At 43.3% G+C, this 19,928-nt stretch overlaps 2 protein-coding genes across 6 annotated transcripts in view; both read left to right on the top strand.

The window, feature by feature from the left end:
• PARP4 (poly(ADP-ribose) polymerase family member 4) overlaps nucleotides 1-2,755 on the top strand; it is a 54,810-nt gene extending 52,055 nt beyond the window's left edge. For both annotated transcript variants that reach the window (XM_054824944.1, XM_054824938.1), the window contains 2 exons: nucleotides 633-765; nucleotides 2,139-2,755. In XM_054824944.1, coding sequence (XP_054680919.1) covers nucleotides 633-765; nucleotides 2,139-2,289 — 284 coding nt within the window. In that variant the 3' untranslated portion in view covers nucleotides 2,290-2,755. The remainder of the gene's footprint in view (nucleotides 1-632; nucleotides 766-2,138) is intronic.
• A 1,759-nt stretch (nucleotides 2,756-4,514) lies between these two features.
• Nucleotides 4,515-19,928, top strand: part of MPHOSPH8 (M-phase phosphoprotein 8) — a 36,201-nt gene continuing 20,787 nt past the window's right edge. The window contains exons 1-3 of one of the 4 annotated variants that reach the window (XM_054825007.1): nucleotides 4,515-4,820; nucleotides 10,717-10,872; nucleotides 15,451-16,305. In XM_054825007.1, the coding sequence (XP_054680982.1) occupies nucleotides 4,587-4,820; nucleotides 10,717-10,872; nucleotides 15,451-16,305 (1,245 nt within the window). In that variant the 5' untranslated portion in view covers nucleotides 4,515-4,586. The remainder of the gene's footprint in view (nucleotides 4,821-10,716; nucleotides 10,873-15,450; nucleotides 16,306-19,928) is intronic. The other 3 variants (XR_008577038.1, XM_054824984.1, XM_054824996.1) reach the window with 3 other exon arrangements.

The following is a 19,928-nucleotide window of genomic DNA, read 5'->3' as shown; positions in this document are numbered from 1 at the left end:
TGGAGAAATGTGTGGAGGATGTGAGATAGTTGGAGTAGCAACAGAGGTTCTTTTATCTTGATTATTGTGTCTGCTATATTAATAGCTACTAAAGAAAAAAAGAGGAAAAAAGCCTCTCCTAGGAGAGAGGCAGAGACCACTTCTGCTTTTCACATTTCAAATAATATGAATAACGTTATATAATTCACAGACACACACGCAGCAGCATTCAGTATGCACTCTGCCTATACGCACTCTGCTGTTTGATTCTGTCAATTGGTGCTGTTTGCTGGCAGCAGACCAGAAAACGTAGGGGGAAAAAAAGGCAATTCCTTCTTTCTAAATTATTAGAGGGTGCAATGCTTCATCAAAAGACAAAAATCTTACAAGTTTCCCACTATAGCTTGTATTAAAATCAAAGTAGATTAGAACCCAAGGAAACACAAACTGCAGAAATCCCAACAAAGCATTACCAAGTTTAAGTTTGAAAGCCAGGAGCATGTTTGTCAAATCACTAATGTGAATGAAACAATTAAATAGCATTAGGACAATTGATGTTTTAAAGTAATGTGGAGTAGTTTGCAGAAAGCACCTTTTCTGTTGTCAAGAAATAATTTAAATAGTAATGCGGCTTGCCTTTTCTTCTTCCTTAGGCCCAAATGGAAAAGAAATGCTACTGAAGTTGATTGCTACTCTTCTTGTGCTACAGTTCGTACGCTGCACAAAGGAATTGAAAGGGATAGTTTTCAAAACACTGATGAAACTGGATGAATCATCTAATTCAAGGTGTGCTTTTAAATAAAATCTTATCATTTAATGTAGTAATGTCAACCTTCTCAACATACAGAAGACTAATTTCATTTTGGAGAGTCAATCACTATACTACAGGATATGGCTGTAGAAAAGGGAATGGAAGGTAGTAATCAGATTGGTGGCATGTGGTTGCTTTTAAGAGGATGGATGGAGGAAGGAATACTTTGCAAAATATGATACAAAAATTGAGACTATAGAAAATAGTAAAAGATATTTTATACTACTTATTAGAATCATTGAATAATTCAGGTTGGATATAACCTCTGGAAGTCATCTCTTCTGTAAAGCAGGGCCAACTCAGATGTTGGATAAGTTTTTCAGGATCTTGCCCAGCTGAGTTTTAAATATCTTTAAGGATGAAGATTCATCAACCTCAACTTTAAGGGCATCCTTTTCCAGTGTTTAATATCACTTATTTTAGAAATTAGGAAAAAAAAATTCTATCAGATTTTTCCTTCATTTATCTTGTGCCTGTTGGCCTGCACTCTTTTTAGGAATATATTTATGGCTTGGTTTTCTTCAGAAGCGTATACCATAAAATATTCTGGACAAGAGTTTTGATATTATTAGAGCAGATGATTCTTCACAGCACAATTTCCACCCTTTCCTTCAGCTGCGAGGAATGCTGGTGCCGGCTCATTCTGAACCCCGCACTCTTCTGTATGTCCTGGTGCTCTATTATTTTTTGAATATAGGGTCCCTGTGTCTGGAAATTCCCTTTCTTTGGGGGCAAAGTGAACAATTATCAGTTGCCAAGTTTTTTTGTATACAGGAAACACAAAGAAGCAGGAAGGAATAGGCCTCCAGTGAACCTGGATTGCCCCAGCCACCAACAGACTCCTTGTGCCAAAATGGGAAGCTTTACACACTTCATACTTTACAGAGCATGTAGGAACAGGATAAAGAAACAGTCAGAGCTCCCTGGAAATCTTACTCCCTCTTTTGAAACTCCTTGACAGAGGGAAAAATTGGTTGTATAATTTTGGCTACTCTAGACAAGAATACAAATAAAATTGCATTGACTGCTTGATGAAAGAAATTCTAACATATGATTGTACAAAGGAGGAGTCAAGTTTGTCTTTATGAAATGCATAGTGATTGGAATAGTGCAAATAAATGCAAGTAATGATAAGTCTACATACTTCCCATGTGGAAGATTCTAAAAAGATAGGGTGGCTCAGATAATGATGTTTTCTGCATCAGGTGATATTTTATACAGGATGGATTACCATAATATAGAAAATTTTCTCTTTCAAATAATAATCATTAGAAGAAATTACTTTCTTCTTGCTCTTTTGGTGGATTTACAAGATTTTATTATAATAAAACTTCATTTCTACACACAGTGGTGTTCACTGGGCTTTTGAGTTGATCAAGAAAGCAATAGAGTGGGTAAGAAGAGTTGAGAGGCGATTTCCATCTATTTGCTATCGACTTGAACTTGGGAAAGACTGGGACTCTGCCACCAAGAAGATATTGGGTATCAAGTTTACCTAACATCAGTTCTCTTTCTACTTAAAATATTTAATCACATCATTCTTTAAGATAATAGCAGAGTTAGCTTTCCTCGCAGTTTTACATAAAACATTTAAATTGAGGACATTTGATCTTATATTATCACTGACTAATAATTCTCATAGTCACACACTTAAAGGTATGGAAATAAAGGGTCTTACAGTTAGTAAGTCTTGATTTTTCATATATGTAATATTTTACTTACCTGTAACTCTGTACCTTAATATTTCAATTCTTTACATTAACCTCTTTGGTTCATTGCACATTGTAAAAGGTCTTTTATAATATCTTTGTTTTGATTTATCCTAAAATCTTACGTACTTCTTTAATGGCACAGTAAAGAAAGCGTATTGTAGTAATTGAGTTCAATATGGCATGAGATATTCTGACAGATACAAGAATGTGATAAACAAAGAACTAATAAATATCTTCATATCAGTGTTTTCAATTGGTGTTGTAATTCCTACAGCATGTCTTGAAATGTGAACAGCAGAACAGTTATTTTTCTCCTGCACTGCTTTTTCTTATCTGTCATAGGTCAATTTGGCAATACAAATAGGTCAGTTTTGTTAAGAGCAATGAGTTCTCTTTTTTCTTTTTTTTTTTTTTTTACTACTGTTACTCTGTATTCTGATTTTATTCTGACAAAATACCCTAACTGATTAGTTTTATTTTATACCGGGCCAAACACTGAAGCCTAATAACAAAATCAGACTAAAAGTTATTTATTTTAAGGGGCTTTTCACAGATGTTTGAATGAACGCATTACCTTCTCTAAATTAAGGAGCTTCACTGAATCGCACTTTAGTACTTTGTCATCTGAGGAAATGTAGTTAGAGACTTAGTACTATTGCTTGCACCAAGGCGGAATGAAGTGTGTACCGAGCATACTCTATGCGTATTTGTCCAACCACTGAAAATACTCGGAAGCACGAGATTCCAGAGTCACCACAGGTAATGTGTTACGCTGCCCAAACAAATGGAGAGTGCTCCCTAGCAGTACTAGAGGACTGGTGTAAGAGGTTACTAAGGAAAATTGTGGAATGTCTTTCATAGATGTTTTCCTGAGAATTTAAGCGAACATCTGCCAAGGATGGAGTAGATACAGTTATCTTGTAGAGGAGGTTCTAAGAGGGATAGCCTGAGGTCTTTCCGTTTCTCAGGTGCTCTGAGTCCTTGTTTTCATGTGTGTAAGATACTGGCTCTTTTTAGTAAATAATACAAAGGAAAGGTTTGTACTACACTTTCTATTTGAGAAGAGCTAGGATACAGGTTTCCTAAGAACTACACAGACTCTTTAATGTAGACAATTATAAACTAGCTTCTAAACCTGCTCTGAAGTCTTTTTATGGTCAATTGCTGCATTACTAGTTACCTTAGAAAGTAAGCACTGGCAAAAATACGAATAAAAAAAAAATATTTTTTTCCTTCGCTGCAGTTAATTATTCAAATACTTTGGTGTTTTCACTGTTGGGTATGTACGAAAAGTATACATTCACACTAAAGCCTGAGTTTCATTTGAGTTATGCGTGTCCTTTAAGGAACTGTTTCTGAGATACAATATATTAACGCCCTAGCAAAGGCAGTTCAGTACGCAAATAGGGTGCGGTTTATTTGCTTTTTCTTAGAGGATTGTCTTTTTTCCTCCTGCACGTTACGTTAAAAAAAAAAACTGTGCTTGCCTATAGGCACTTATTTTAGCATGCAAAACACTATGAAATGTAAAAGGACTCCTTTTCCTAGTGAGAACCCCTGTTCCCCAGCAGGACGTCTCCTGAGGTTTCCGGGTACAACCTTCTGGTGCATTTCCCCAGGAAAATTCGATTTCGAGGAAGAGATCCCCGGGCCAGCGGGCAGACAGGCAGCTCCGGGGCTCACCCGGCGCTCGCCCCTCGCCAAGACCGGGGGTCGCGACGGTCAACACCGGCGGGCGGCCGGAGCGTGACGGCACCGGACTCCTCGCTGCCGGCTCTGTGGCGGGCATAGGGCTGGAGGGCAGCCCGCCCCAGGGCGAGCGGAGCTGCCGCCTTCACAGCGCGGCCCGGCACGAAGCCGAGCCCCTCCGGACCCTGTCGAGGCCTCCCGGTGCTGCCCGCACCCATTGGCTGCCGCTCACCGCCGCGCTGAGGGCACGAAGGCCTCCGGGCTCGGGGCCCCGCCCCTGTGCGTCATGGGTTGGCGGGGCGCCGATTGGCTGCGGCCGCCGCCTCGCTCCCTCCTCGCCCGGCGGTGGATGTCGCAGCCGCTTTTCGCCGTTGTCGTTTGAAATTCAGCCCAAAATGGCGGCGGCGGCTGGGAGCGGGGCTGAGGCGGCGGCGGCGGCTAGGCTGGAGGGGGCGGAGGAAGAGGAGGAGACGGCGGCTGCGGCGGAGGATGAGGAGGATGTGGAGGAAGACGGTGGCGGGGCTGATAAGGCGGCGAGCGCTGCGACGGCAGGCGGCGGCGGTGGTGAGAGCGAGGAGGAGGAGGACGTCTTCGAGGTGGAGAAGATCCTCGACGTGAAGACCGAGGGGGTGAGTGCACGGCGCCGCCGCCGCCGCCTGTCAGCCCGGCGCCCCCAGCCGGTCTCCTGGGGGTGCGGCGGAACCCCTGGGCGGCGCGGTGGTTGCGAGTCCCTCAGGGAGGCTGCCGCGCCGTGTGGTGGCCGGGCTGGCTGACAGCCCGGCCGCCCCCAGACTGGGGCCGACGGCTGCCCTGAGGTCGGGTTTCGCCCCTGCTCCCCGAGGAGGTGCACGGCAGCCTGGGAGTCGGGAGCGGGTGTTAACCATGCGCTGGCAGCGGGGTGGGCCCGAGTGCGCTGGGTCGTCTCGTGCTCTTCCCGCGCAGGCTGTAAGGCTGCAGAGGCAGAGGCTGCTGCTCAGGCAGATTTCCCTGCACGATTCTTCCACACTTGAGCAAGAACCACGCGAAAATAACAGTTCCGTTATAATCGTAATTTAAAATACGTTGTGTGTAATTTTGCAAGCGAGCTTTTTGTATCTTACAGCTTTGACTAAAGAGACTAAATCTGGAGTATCTTTATTAAGTTTTTTTTTATTGTCTGCATTGTCAGACTACTCTTTGCTGTTATGGCTGAACTGCAGTAGTGTTTTGTTGTAAAGTGTTTGAGTGCATAAATGGGCAGGATCGAATATAATGGAGAACTTGGAGGTGGTTTCAAGGTGTGTTTAGAGAGACCGTGTCTACTGGCTTATAAAATGTCTGAAGATCTCTTAAACTGAGAAGCTTGTTCCAATTAAAGTAACTAGCTGTAGTGATCTTTGCTTTGTTTAGACTGAAATATCATATCTTATCTTTGAAAGCAGTCTAGACTGGTTTAAGTTCTTCTAAAATACCCTAAATTTCAAATGCAAAAAATAATTAACACAGCTTTTTTATTATTATTGTGTCTAAAAATTGTTTAATCTGTGGGGTTTGTTTTAGGCTTCAGTCAGGGACATGACAGTATAGAATTCTGTCTGTTTAGTGCAGAACATCAGGGTTTTGAAACCCTTAGGTTGGAGAACCTTCAGATAAAGAATTTTTTATATATTTGTGATGCTATCATGATTAAGTTGTATTTTGGCTGAAATATCTTGATGGCTTAAGAATGTTATGCTCTCGAGGTAAGACAGTATTTATCATTTTGCCTATATGAAGTGTTGGTCAAAATAATAAGTTAGGCTTGAAAACAAGAGGACACCTTTTTTTCTTCTCCCTCCCTTCCCCCCCTGCCCCCACTCCCCCAGCAATGGAATCTAAAATCTGTATACTGGAGGGGAGTCATACCATTCCACACGCTTCTAAAGAGTACTAGAGTACATCAAGTACTATCTTTTAAAAATGTCATTGGCATGTGCTGGTAAGAAGGTGTGTTATGCCCTCTCTGTCTATCACCCTCCTCCAAGCAGCCCATTCTGCAGCAGGTTCTGAGCTGTATGCACTTGAGGTTTCCAGGCTGGGTCAGCGCAGTTAGCTGTACTGTATGCATGTGCCTTAGCCAGCATGTGTTGGTTATAGCTTTGTAGCATGGGCTTCAATTGCATCAGGCCACCTTTCCATGGCTCTTCAATGGGGGCCATCCTCCTGTGCTTCAGAAATACAGGGCAAGACAGATACTCGCACCCAGCCCTAACTTCTGAAATGGCTGGGAAAAGCTGTGTGTTACATTCAGTGGAGCACATTTTATGTAGTCTGCTTTAGACTAGTAGTTCCCAGGTTGCAGATTCCCAAGTCTGATACAAAGTCCAAGCAGATACACCAAGTCGGCCACTGTCTAGCACAGCATCAGACCAGTCAGTGTGTTCCTGTGTCACAGTTGCAGAAGCGGAGGAGCTGGAGAGCACCGCACAGAGAAGCTATTTTCATTCACAGTCCTGATGTTGCTGGAGCTGATAGTAGTGGTAGCATGAGAGACGGCACTCCTGTGTTAGGACTGGGCTGAGGAGTCAGACCTGCTGATAAATGAAATACTAACATGTCCTACTTAGGAGAACAAGCAATAAAAGTTTGGAAAATCTGTATCTAGAAAGCCTTTCATACTGCACTACAGTTATACTAAAACAACAGGCTCCAGTGCAAATCGTGATGTTCCACAGTAGAGATGGGTAACCTTAACTGCTTTTTAATGACATGGCGATACCGCTTTCCATAGGAGTTCGTTCCAACCCATCACTAGTTCTCATAGAAGCTACAGCAGTATAAAAATGCTTGGAAGTATTCTGTTATTTGTAAGCGATACAGAGGAGAGAAATAACGCTGTTGAGTAAAATAATGTTGACAGGTGAGTGTAAGGCTTTGTATGTATCTTTAGTATGATGATCAATTTCCTGTCTTCACTTAAGCTGCATTTTTGTATCAGTCTGCATGTACTGGATGTACAGCCATTCAACAGCCAAATAGTCTTACATTTGCATTAGACTTTATTCTATCCAGCTTTCTCAATTGATAATAAAAAAAGACTTCTAACTCATTTTGTACCTGAGTTACAAGGGTGTAACAGTAACTGCAGCTAACTGAAGTCCTGCATTTGAAATGGCATAACCCTGTACCACCAGACAGAATCATAGAATCGTTTTGGTTGGAAAAGACCTTTAAGATCATCAAGTCCAACTGTTAACCTAGCACTGCCAAGGCCACCACTAAACCATGTCCCTAAGTGCCGCATCTACGCATCTTTTAAATATCTCCAGGGATGGTGATTCAGCCACTTCCCTGGGCAGCCTGGTCCAACGCTTGACAACCCTTTCGATGAAGAAATTTTTCCTAATATCCAGTCTAAACCTCCCAGCTGGCTAGGAATCAGATTTGCGGGAAAGGAGCTGGGAGTCCCCCCAGACAAGTAAGTTGAACATGAATCAGCAGTTCTTGCAGCAAAGGCGGCCAACAACATCCAGGAGTGTAGCCAGCAGATCAAGGGATGTGCTTCTTCCTCTCTTCTCAGCACTGCTGAGATGCAGCTGGAGTACTGTGTCAAGTTCTGATCTCCTCAGGACAGAAGAGACATAGACTTACTGGAGTGAAGAGTTATGAATACAGTTTAGGGAGCTGGAGCTCAGGAGTCTGAGAGTTGGGTTTGCTCTGCCATAAGAAGAGAAGAATCAGGGGTGATATATCTACTTAATGGGAGGGTGTAGAGAGGACAGAGCTAGATCCTTCTCAGAGATGCACAGTGAAAGGATGAGAGAGGCAGTGGACACAAGCTGGAACACAGGGAAATCAGAACACATACACTTGACTGGGCAGATTTCTGACCAACCTGATCTAGTTGGTCCTGCTTTCATTCCTACATCAAGAGTATATAGTTAAGCTAAATTGTAAGAGGAAAAGTATTATACTAATGTATCTGAATATAGGCTATTTATGTATATGTCTGTGAAGCAAAATACAGAATATTGTAAGTAGAGTTGATTGCTAAAGTTTAATGACATAGATATATACTTCGTCAAAGTTTAACGGTGCTCAGGCAAAATTATAAATTTATTAACATAAATACATATAATAGTGTCAGATGGCAGTTCTTTTGAAGCTTTCCTTGTCAAGGCTTGATTAGCAATGTGGGATATTTCAGAGCATTATCAATCTATTTTTGAAAGAAAGAGTCTATTGGGTTTGCACAGCAAGGTTTTGGTAGCGGAGGGGCTACAGAGGTGGCTTCTGTGAGAAGCTGCTAGAAGCTTCCACCGTGTCCAACAGAGCCAATGCCAGCCAGCTCCAAGACGGACCCGCCGCTGGCCAAGGCCAAGCCCAGCAGCAACAGTAGTAGCATCTCTGGGATAACAGAGTTAAGAAGGGGGGAAAAAACCCCCAAAAACGTAGTGGCAGCTTTTGCAGCCAGAGAGAGGAGTGAGATGTGAGAAACTTTGCAGACACCCAGCTCAGTGCAGAAGGAGGGGGAGGAGGTGCTCTATGTGCCGGAGCAGAGATTCCCCTGCAGGCTGTGGAGAAGACCATGGTGAGGCAGGCTGTCCCCATGCAGCCCATGGAGGTTGATGGTGGAGCAGATATCCACCTGCAGCCCGTGGAGGACCCTATGCCAGAGCAGGTGGAGACACCTGAAGGAGGCTGTGACCCTGTGGGAAGCCCACACTGGAGCAGGCTCCTGGCAGGACCTGTGGACCCGTGGAGAGAGGATCCCACACCAGAGCAGGTTTGCTGGCAGGACTTGTGACCCCGTGGGGGACCTGTTCCTGAAGGTCTGCACCCCGTGGAAGGGACCCACGTTGGAACAGTTTGTGAAGAACTGTAGCCCATAGGAAGGACTCATGTTGGAGAAGTTTGTGGAGGACTGTCTCCCATGAGAGGGACCCCACGCTGGAGCAGAGGAAGAGTGTGAGAAATCCTCCCCCTGAAGAGTAAGGAATGGCAGAGACAACATGTGATGAACTGACCGTAACCCCCATTCCCTGTCCCCCTGTGCTGCTCGGGGGTAGTAGGTAGAAATTGGGGGTGAAGTTAAGCCCAGGAAGAAGGGATGGGTGAGGGGAAGTGTTTTAAGGTTTGGTTTTATTTCTCATTGCTCTGCTCTGTTTTGCTTGATAATAAATTAGATGATTTTTTTTTTTTTGAGTCTGTTTTATCTGTGATGGTAATTGGTGAATGAGCTCTCCCTGTCCTTATCTCGACCTACAAGCCTTTTGTTATACTTTTTCTCCCCTGTACAGTTAAGGATGGACAGTGATAGAGCGGCTTTGGTGGGCACCTGGCCTTCAGCCAGGGTCAGCCCACCACAAAGAGATGCTGTTTGCCTCTCCAAAGGTGCTTTCCTTAGTACATTGGCTAATACTTTCTCTATTTTTTTGTTGAGTTTTTGGGGGTTTTTTTGAAAATAAGTTCATGAATGGCTGTGTTGCCTCATATTCATTGTTAGGCGTGGGGGGGTTTATATGGACAATGGATTTTCTTAAGTTTAGTACTAGCTTTTTGTCATATATCTGTTTAAAGAGACTGCAGGTTTAATCACTAAAGGTGACCACATTGATTTCATAGGACATGTCTCTGCTTTTCAGTTAAGCTTGGTGCAGGAGGCCCTGAGTTGCCACTTGTCTGGCTATGTCAGTTACATGCTGAGTCCAAGCTAATAAGCTTTGCCTCTCAGCAAGAAAAGGAATCCATCTTGAGAAACATAAGGATTCAGACTAATTTAGGAGAAAGGCAAGAGATAATTTGGTGGAAAGCTAAGGGGTTTTTAATGGTAAAAAACTTTCTAACCTAGTGAAAAAACTAGATAGAGACTAAAAGGTGCAATTTCATCCTATAGTAAAGTTGAATACTGTTGAAACAATTGGTCTAGGGCTTTCGTATGTAATCTTTTACTAAAATCTTTGTAATTAACTCCACTGAGATGCACACGCTCAGATTTTTGTCTAGATTTAACTTGATCTCATTTGTGGTGGTGTTTTTTTCTAATTGTTGGTGTTTCAGTTTATCAGAAGTAGCATTGATTACAAATATAATAAATTATAAATTCCAGTGTAAATCTAGGTGAATAATGTGAATGTATTATAAATCTTAAGGTTTTATATCATCTTCTTCAGCAAAGAAAAACAATTCAAGGTTGAATTTTTTTAGAGACGAAATATGAAAACTTTAGGAAAAATTAGTTTCATAACTGTCAGAAAATCTATTTCAGTAAAATGACTAGGAATTTATGATTTGTACATTGTAGTTGTGATTCTGAACAAATTTTAGATATTACAAATATTTTAGATAAAACTACTCCAACTACTGAAATGTTTTACAACCTTCTTAGTTCAGTATGTGATGCAGATGGAAATAATTCTGGGAATTATTATGTCAATATTGACTTGAAGTCCCATTATATTCATTTCTGTATACACAAAATGATATATCCACTGAGATCCCCAAGAATTGAGTAAATGATGCAATACTATGCTGTATTGTATTAAATGTTGGGGTTTTTTCTTACAGGGTAAAATTCTCTACAAAGTACGGTGGAAAGGATATACCTCTGATGATGATACCTGGGAACCAGAGATTCATTTGGAAGACTGCAAAGAAGTGCTGCTTGAATTCAGAAAAAAGATTGTGGACAATAAGCCTAAACCTGTTAAAAAAGACATACAGGTATGTTTCACCTTCCAGTATCTCACACTGAAAATGTATTCCCTATCTGGGCTCTGCTGATGGGGGGGAAGGGAGAAGGGAAGATGTTTGGGATATGGAATTAAGAAGACTTAAAGAATCTCTTTGATCTAAAAGTGTTTTGTTTCATGTGAAACTGAGTATTGTTGCTGCTCTCTGGTTAGGGATTTTTTTGTTAATTGACAAATTTGCTTGTGGACTCTAAATCCATCTAAACTTTATTTCAGTTTTTAATGGAACTATATAAATTATGTATGGTCATTTTAGTTTGTTTTTGACAACATAAACAACCCACTTTGCCTTCCGACATGCATATTGTCTTGTCAGTGAAGCTGGGCACTGCTCAATTCACCTTCCTGCTTTGTGTAGCAGATAGATGAATTTTTGCATGTTAACCATTAAATTTGGTAAGAGGAATACAGAAAAAGTAATCGCAAGAAGGCAGCATGTGGCTTTTTCTTTTCAAACTGCTCAGTCAGTTTGAAAATTAAGAGTAAGAATTTTTTTTTTTATTATTATTATTTTTTTTTTTTTTTTTTGAAAACTGGTACCCTGCTTCTGGGAAACCTATAGGTCAGCTTCATGGGGGGCCCAATTTAAATGCCTCTATGCAAATGCAGGTCGTATGGGGAATAAACAAGAGGAGTTAGACACGCACGCACGCATGCCTGCAGGGCTGTGACCATATTGGCATTGCGGAGACATTATGGCACTGGAGTGTTGAGATGGAAGGATACAGGCTCTTTAGGAAGGACAGGTAGGGGAGACGGGGGGGCGGGGTGTTGCCCTCTATGCCAATGACCAGCTGGATGGATAAGGAGCCAACCAAGAGCTTATGGGTCAGGATTAAAGGGAGGGCAGGGATAGGGGACATTACAGATATCACTTCACCCAACCAGGAAGACTAAGTGGATGAGGCCCTCTATAGGCAAACAGGAGCAGCCTCATGTTCACAAGCCTTGGTCCTTGTGGGGGACCTCAGTCGTCCTGGTATCTGTTGGAGGGACAACACAGCAGGGCATAAAGAATCATAGAATGATTTGGATTGGAAGAGACCTTAAAAATCACCTAGTTTCAACCCCCCTGCAATGGGCAGGGACACCCTCCACTAGACCAGGTTGCTCAGGAGGTTCCTGGAATGCATTGATGATAACTTCCTTCTCCAAGTGAGAGGAGCCAACGAGGAGAGGTGCTATCCTGGACCTTGTTCTCACCAACAGGGAGGGGCTGGTGGGGAATGTGGAGCTCAAGGGCAGCCTTGGCTGCAGTGACCATGAAATGGTGGAGTTCAAGATCCTGAGGGCAGCGAGGAGTGTGCACAGCAAGCTCATTACCCTGGCCTTGAGGAGAGCAGACTTTGGTCTTTTCAGGGATCTGCTTGGTAGGGTACCATGGGACAAAGCCTTGGAGGGAAGAGGGACTGTCATAGTTTAGCCCCAGCTGGCAACTAAGCACCACGCAGCTGCTCGCTCACTCCCCCTCAGTGGGACAGGGGAGAATCAGAAGAGTGAAAGTGAGAGAACTTGTGGGTTGAGATAAAAACAGTTTAATAGGACAAACAGAGAAAGGAAAATAATAATAATATATACAAAACAAGTGATGAACAGCACAATTTCTTATCACCCGAAGTCAATGCTACGCACGACCCCCAGCTGCCCGGCCTCCCGGCCCACACACAAGCAAAACAAGACAAAGAATTCATTCACCGCTTCCCGTGGGCAGGCAGGTGTTCAGCCATCCCCAGGAAAGCAGGGCTACATCACACGTAACAGTTACTTGGGAAGACAAACACCATCACACAGAAGTCAATGCCACGCCAGGCCCCCAGCTCCCACGCCTCTCAGCCCACTCTCCAGTTACAAACGGAACGTGACGTTGTATGGTATGGAATATCCCTTTGGTCAGTTTGGGTCAGCTGTCCTGGCTGTGTCCCCTCCCAGCTTCTTGGGTGCCCCCTGCCTTCTCATTAGCAGGGCAGTATGAGAAGCTGAAAAGTCCTTGACTATGCAACAACTAAAAACATTAGCGTATTATCAACATTATTCTCATCCTAAATCCAAAAGAGGGGCCCAAGAAAGCTGGTGAGTATTCAAGGATCACCTCCTCCAAGCTCAGGAGCGATGTATCCCAACAAAGAGGAATTCAGGCAAAAACACCAGGAGGCCTGCATGGATGAACAGGGAGCTCCTGGACAAACTCAAGCACAAAAAGAAAGCCTACAGAGGGTGGAAGCAAGGTCAGGTAGCCTGGGAGGAGTACACAGAAACTGTCCAAGCAGCCAGGGATCAGGTTAGGAAAGCTAAAGCCCTGATAGAATTAAATCTGATAGAATTAAATCTGGCCAGGTACGCCAAGGGCCTGGAAGGAAAGGAAAACTTCTACAGGTACATCAGTGGTAAAAGGAAGACTAGGGAAAATGTGGGCCCTCTCTGGAAGGAAACAGGAGGCCTACTTAACTGAGCCGAGGTATTCAACAACATTTTTTGCCTCAGTTTTCACCAGCAAGTCCTCTAGCCACACTGCCCAAGCCTCAGAAGGCAAAGGCAGCGACTGGGAGAATGAAGAACCGCCCACTGTAGGAGAAGATAAGGTTCGAGAATATCTAAGGAACCTGAAAATGCACAAGTCCATGGGACCTGATGAGATACATCTGCGGGTCCTGAGAGAAGTGGCAGATGAAGTTGCTAGGCCACTCTTCATCATATTTGAGAAGTCGTGGCAGTCCAGTGAGTTCCCACTGACTATAAAAGGGCAAACATAACCCTCATGTTTAAAAAGGAAAAAAGGAAGACCCGGGGAACTACAGGCCAGTCAGTCTCACCTCTGTGCCTGGCAAGGTCATGGAGCAGATCCTCCTGGAAACTATGCTCAGGCACATGGAAAATAAGGATGTGACTGGTGACAGCCAACGTGGCTTCACTAAGGGCAAATCGTGCCTGACAGAATTTCATGGCTGCTTACAACAGGGTTACAGTGTTGGTGGACAAGGGAGGAGCAACTGACATCATCTACCTGGACTTGTGCAAGGCATTTGACACTGTCCCGCACGACATCCTTGTCTCTAAATTGGAGAGACATGGATTCGATGGATGGACCACTCGGTGGATAAGGAATTGGCTGGATGGTCGCAATTGAGGAGTTGTGGTCAACAGGTCAATGTCCAAGTGGAGATCAGTGACAAGTGGTGTTCCTCAGGGGTCGGTACTGGGACTGGCGCTGTTCAACATCTTTGTCGGCGACATGGACAGTGGGATTGAGTGCACCCTCAGCATGTTTGCCGACGACACCAAGCTGTGTGGTCTGGTTGACATGCTGGAGGGAAGGGATGCCATCCAGAGGGACCTGGACAGGCTGGAGAGGTGGGCCCGTGCAAACCACATGAAGTTCAACAAGGCCAAGTGCAAGGTCCTGCATGTGGGTCGGCGCAATCCCAAGCACAGCTATAGGCTGGGCAAGGAATGGATTGAGAGCAGCCCTGAGGAGAAGGACTTGGGGGTATTGATTGATGAGAAGCTCAACATGAGCCGGCAGTGTGCGCCTGCAGCCCAGAAAGCCAACCGTGTCCTGGGCTGCATCAAAAGAGGTGTGACCAGCAGATCAAGGGAGGGGATCCTGCCCCTCTACTCTGCTCTCGTGAGACCCCACCTGGGGTACTGCGTCCAGCTCTGGACTCCCCAGTACAAGAAGGACATGGAGCTGTTGGAGTGAGTCCAGAGGAGGCCACAGTGATGATCAGAGGGCTGGAGCACCTCTCCTATGAGGACAGGCTGAGAGAGTTGGGCTTGTTCAGCCTGGAGAAGAGAAGACTCCGGGGAGACCTTACAGCAGCCTTCCAGTACTTAAAGGGAGCCTACAAGAAAGCTGGAGAGGGACTGTTTACAAGGCCATGCACTGATAGGCCAAGGGGTAATGGCTGTAAACTGAAAGTGGGTAGATTTAGATTAGGTATTAGGAAGAAATTATTTACTGTGAGGGTGGTGAGACACTGGAGCAGGTTGCCCAGAGAAGCTGTGGTTGCCCCCTCCCTGGAAGTGTTCAAGGCCAGGTTGGATGGGGCTTTGGGCAACCTGGTCTAGTGCAGGGTGTCCCCTCAGTGGGGGGCAGTGGAGTTGGAACTAGATCATCCTTAAGGTCCCTTTCAACTCAAACCATTCTAGGATTCTATGAAATTTTACAAAATCAAAGAATCATAGAATGGTTTGGGTAGGAAGGGACCTTAAAGGTCATCTAGTGAGGCTAATTGGTTTTGATGTAAAAAGGTTCAGATTTAGTTCTGTTCTAGAATCTGGTTGTTGAATGTCTGATTGGTTTATGTGACTTGTTTATGTATTGATTCTCATCCTAGGAGCAAGTAATGTAATTTAGGTAAGTGATCTAGAATTGTAGTTACAAATTTTCCAATTTGGTGATGAGGATTGATGTTTGCAGTGAGAAAAAGATTAAACTGTTTAAAAACTTAATTTTCCCAAGCACCACCACTACCATTTTTGTGTATTTTACGCCAAAGTGATGCAGTTTAATGGGGAAAGCAATCCTTTTTTTTTTTTTTCTACCTTTTAGAAACTCTCTCTAAATGATGATGTATTTGAAGCAGAATCTGACAGTGACTGGCAAAGTGAAACAAAAGATGATGTTTCACCAAAGAAGAAAAAGAAGAAGTCAAAGGATGGGGAGGATAGAAGTCCAGATGATCTGAAGAAGAAAAAGTCTAAGTCTGCAAAATTCAAAGAAAAACCCAAAACAGAATGTGAAAATTCCTCAGAGACTTTGGGTTCAGATTCCAAACCAAAAAAAAGGACTTCAGATACCAAGGAGGATTCAAAGGACCCAAAGAAGCAAAGGAAAGAAGATACTAAAGAAATCAAGAAAAGGAAGGGAGAAGTTAAAGATATAAAAACAAAATCTAAAGAAGATTCTAAGGAAAATAAAAAATCACGGAGGGAGAAGCATGGAGATGTTCAGTTTGACTCAGAATCAAGTACTCTAGATGATATATTTTCTCAAGGAACTGATAATGAAAATTCAGACTTAAATTCTGAAAACAAAGATGAGAAGCAAAAGGTAATAAGTGGAGAAGAGAGTTTGGAACAAGAAATTGCTGACAAAGATTCCATTGCTGATAGGTATCTTGATGGATCAGCAAGTAATGAAGATGATAGCATTGATGTTAAAGTTAAAAGAAAGAAGAAAAAAATGCAGAAAGCTGAAGACTATAAAGAGGAAAGTAGAAAAGTGGAAACTCAAGATATCTATTTAGAGAAGAAAAGCATGCACAAAAAGCAAAAAGGTCAAGAAAAAGTAAAAATGGTACCGGGAGAGTTGGAGAAAGTGTCACCTGCTCCTTCACCAGTGCAGAAGGGTTTGAAATTGAGTGCTGATGAAAGAGGGCGCAAGTCCACTGATTCAGCTGGCGAGGTAAGCAATATTAAGGCATTGGGGTGGGGGCTGGGGATTACATCAAACATCTTTGAGGTACAGATATCTTAAAAGGCTACTGTTTGTGATGGCAAAGAGAAAAATACAAATTGGAAAGTTAATGAAGCTAAAGAAAGGCCCAGTGACAATGTGTAGGGGAGACCGAAAAATTTCTCGATTCTGAACACTATAAAGGAGGGAGCACTTTAGGAGAGAAGAGTGTCTTTAAATATGAAAGTATGAATTTCTTCTGTTTGTTATGTGTACTTAGTTAGAATGAAATTTACTGTTCCTCCAAAGCATACTGTCATTTTTAGCTCTGTTCCCCGCACTTCAACAATTGCCTCAGTTTGACTTTTTTCTACTTGTGTAGTAAGACATTCAGTCTTGAGCAACTGTCCATCCAGCACTGCACAATGAAGTGCACTTTTGAGCTAAAGCACACACTTGATCTCTCTCAAAAGCCAGCCACTCTGTCATACCTTACATGCATTAGTGTCTACCTGAGAATTGGAATGCTGAAATCACTTCCAAGCCCAAGTCTCCAAGATAATTGTGCAGCTGGCTTGTCATGTTAGAATTCCTGGGGTGCTTATAGAAAATGCTTAGTTTCATGACATGGTTTCATATTAATTACAAATGCTGTACCTGTTCTAAGAAATGAGCTAAGCAAATACTGGAATATTTATTTTTCCTTATTTAATACAGTAATGTTTTAAGAAAAGCAGTATGGTAAAGGTAAAAGAAGAAAAAAAATTAATGGGAAAAACCCCCCAATATTTCTGGAATGTTTCTGACAATATCATTTCCTTCAGCTGCTTCAGACTGTTCTAATACAGTTTGCAGCTCATAAAACTTTGGCTGCTCAGAGAAACCTCTTTCTGATTGTAACAGGATTGCAGCCAAAACACCTTGATGCTTACTGGATTATATCCCACTTCTTCTGAGGCCATAACTCTGTGGCGGCAAGTTTCTTCTGTAGGTTCAGCTGTGTTCCTCTGTTTAAGATTGTTGTATGTATGGAGTAGGCCACTAAACATAAGGAAGTTGATTTGGGGATAGAGAATTACGTGGCATAATCTCAGAGTAGAGCCACAGAAAATAGTGGTTTTGCAGGAGCTTAGTGGTGAAATCTTTTGTAAACAAGGTTAAACAAGTACTATGAGGCATACCCCAGTTTCAGAAAGTTATTTAACTAGCTGAAATTGTATGGCCCTTTATGAGAAAATACTTGAGTAATAGTTTGGGGCTATAGCATTCATCAGTGATGATAATCACATAAATCTTTGGCATTCTGTTTTACTTACTAGTATTATAAAAATTCTGTCACCCTAAACATGGAGAAATCAAGAGCAGATGCAAGTTGGTTTGCTTATGGCTCTTCAGCCAGCACTCTCAGTAAGAGTTGTCTATATGCCTTTCTCGTGGTCGTGCTCCATGGAAGGTCTTGCTCCAAGGTACCAAGGAAGGTGTTCTGCTCTTTTGCTTTCCTAAGTCTAGGAGGCTTAAACAATGTTTTCTGTAACTGGTTAGTTATTCTCCAGAGCAGCTGTGTACTTAATACATGGGTGGGTTTGGTGGAGAGTTCTGGAGGTTTTTTGGCTTCACTAAATTGTTGGCCCAAGCAGGTTGTTCTTTTCAAATAAAAGCATTGTGTGTTTCAGCTACCTGTCTTTCCTTTTGTAGCTCTGATTACAGAACACTGTCATGTCAATTTATAATCCAGTATTTTCTGTTCGGAGTCAGTTTGCATGCAGAATCATTCTTTCCATTTGATTTACCTCCAAAAATAAATGTGCAGTGTACATTGTGCATCTGATCAATACTGGAAATCTGGAATAAAAATCAGGATTACAGATTTTAACAGCCCCTCAGTGTAGCAAATACCTGGTAATCCCTTTAGTAAGTTATGGGTCCCCTCCTAAATACTGGGCATCTGCTGGGATTAACAGCTGTCTGTGCTACTAGTTAATCATGTCAGTGATCAAAAGCTGAGGTTTTGTGGAGGGGAGCGAGAGGGTGAGAAAAATCATTGAATGTGTCAGGTCTGCTAACACCTTATGATACACCAAATTCATCTATTTTAGTTGAAGTGAATGAAGTTAAATCCAGTTGGTGGCCAGTCACAAGTGGTGTTCCCCAGGGCTCAGTATTGGGGCCAGTTCTGTTTAATATCTTTATCAATGATCTGGATGAGGGGATCAAGTGCACCCTCAGTAAGTTTGCAGACAACACCAAGTTGGGTGGGAGTGTTGATCCACTTGAAGGTAAGAAGGCTCTGCAGAGGGGTCTGGACAGGCTGGATTGATGGGCTGAGACCAACTGTATGAGCTTCAACAAGGCTCAGTGCTGGGTCCTGCACTTGGGTCACAACAACCCCAGGCAGCGCTACAGGCTTGGGGAAGAGGGGCTGGAAAGCTGCCTGGTGGAAAAAGACCTGGAGGTGTTGGTCGACAGTTGGATGAATATGAGCCAGCGGTGTACCCAGGTGGCCAAGAAGGCCAACAGCATCCTGGCTTGCATCAGAAATAGTGTGGCCAGCAGGACTAGGCAAGTGATCGTCTCCCTGTACTCGGCACTGGTGAGGCCGCACCTTGAGTATTGTGTTCAGTTTTGGACCCCTCGCTACAAGAAAGACATTGACGTGCTGGAGCATGTCCAAAGAACAGCAGTGAATGTGGTGAAGGGTCTAGAGCACAAGTCTTACAAGGGGCGGCTGAGGGAACTGGGGTTATTTAGCCTGGAGAAAAGGAGGCTGAGGGGAGACCTTACTGCTCTCTACAACTGCCTGAAAGGAGGTTGTAGCAGGGTGGGTGTTGGTCTCTTCTCCCAAGTAACAAGCAATAGGACAAGAGGAAATGGCCTCAAGTTGTGCCAGGGGAGGTTTATTAGGAAAAATTTCTTCATCGAAAGGGTTGTCAAGGGTTGGACCAGGCTGCCCAGGGAAGTGGTTGAGTCACCATCCCTGGAGATATTTAAAAGGTGTGTAGATGTGGTGCTTAGGGACATGGTTTAGTGGTGGCCTTGGCAGTGCTAGGTTAACAGTTGGACTTGATGATCTTAAATGTCTTTTCCAACCAAAATGATTCTATGATTTAATGATAAATTCAGTCTGTAGTTCTTGTGGGTACTACTTTCGGGGCGGTTTTTCAGAAAGCTTATGCTATTCCATGTACCACGTTAGTGTCGGGGCTGATACAAAGCCATGCTAAGGAGCCTTGTCACACTACTCAGTGGTTTGGAATTTGCTGGCTGAATGGAGAGGGAGGATTACAGGACAAGAAAGGCAACCTTTGGTGGAGGCGGTTGAATTCTATTTTGGCGAATTTGATGATATATCTACATTTACCATAGATTTCTTCTGTGATACTGGATATTGCTAAGCTCAGTCTTGTGCATGGATATGGTAGGTTTGGGTGGATTTTCCTGAGTGTCTGTCTTTCCACAAATGACTGTTGCCATAATGTTCCTTATGTGTGAATTGGAAAACTTGGAACCTTCTGTCAAGTTTTCTCAGTTAAGGTTCAAGTCAGTGCTATCGTAACTGCTTTGAATATGGTGCTACAAAGGTGTTAAATACTTTGAAATAATTACATTTTGCTCAGGTTCAGTATTTGGAACAA

The sequence above is a fragment of the Grus americana genome, chromosome 1 (assembly GCF_028858705.1).
Source record: "Grus americana isolate bGruAme1 chromosome 1, bGruAme1.mat, whole genome shotgun sequence".
In the NCBI taxonomy this organism is placed as follows: Eukaryota; Metazoa; Chordata; class Aves; order Gruiformes; family Gruidae; genus Grus; species Grus americana.
Note: the sequence above shows the minus strand (reverse complement) of the source record. Positions and strands in the feature narration are given on the sequence as shown.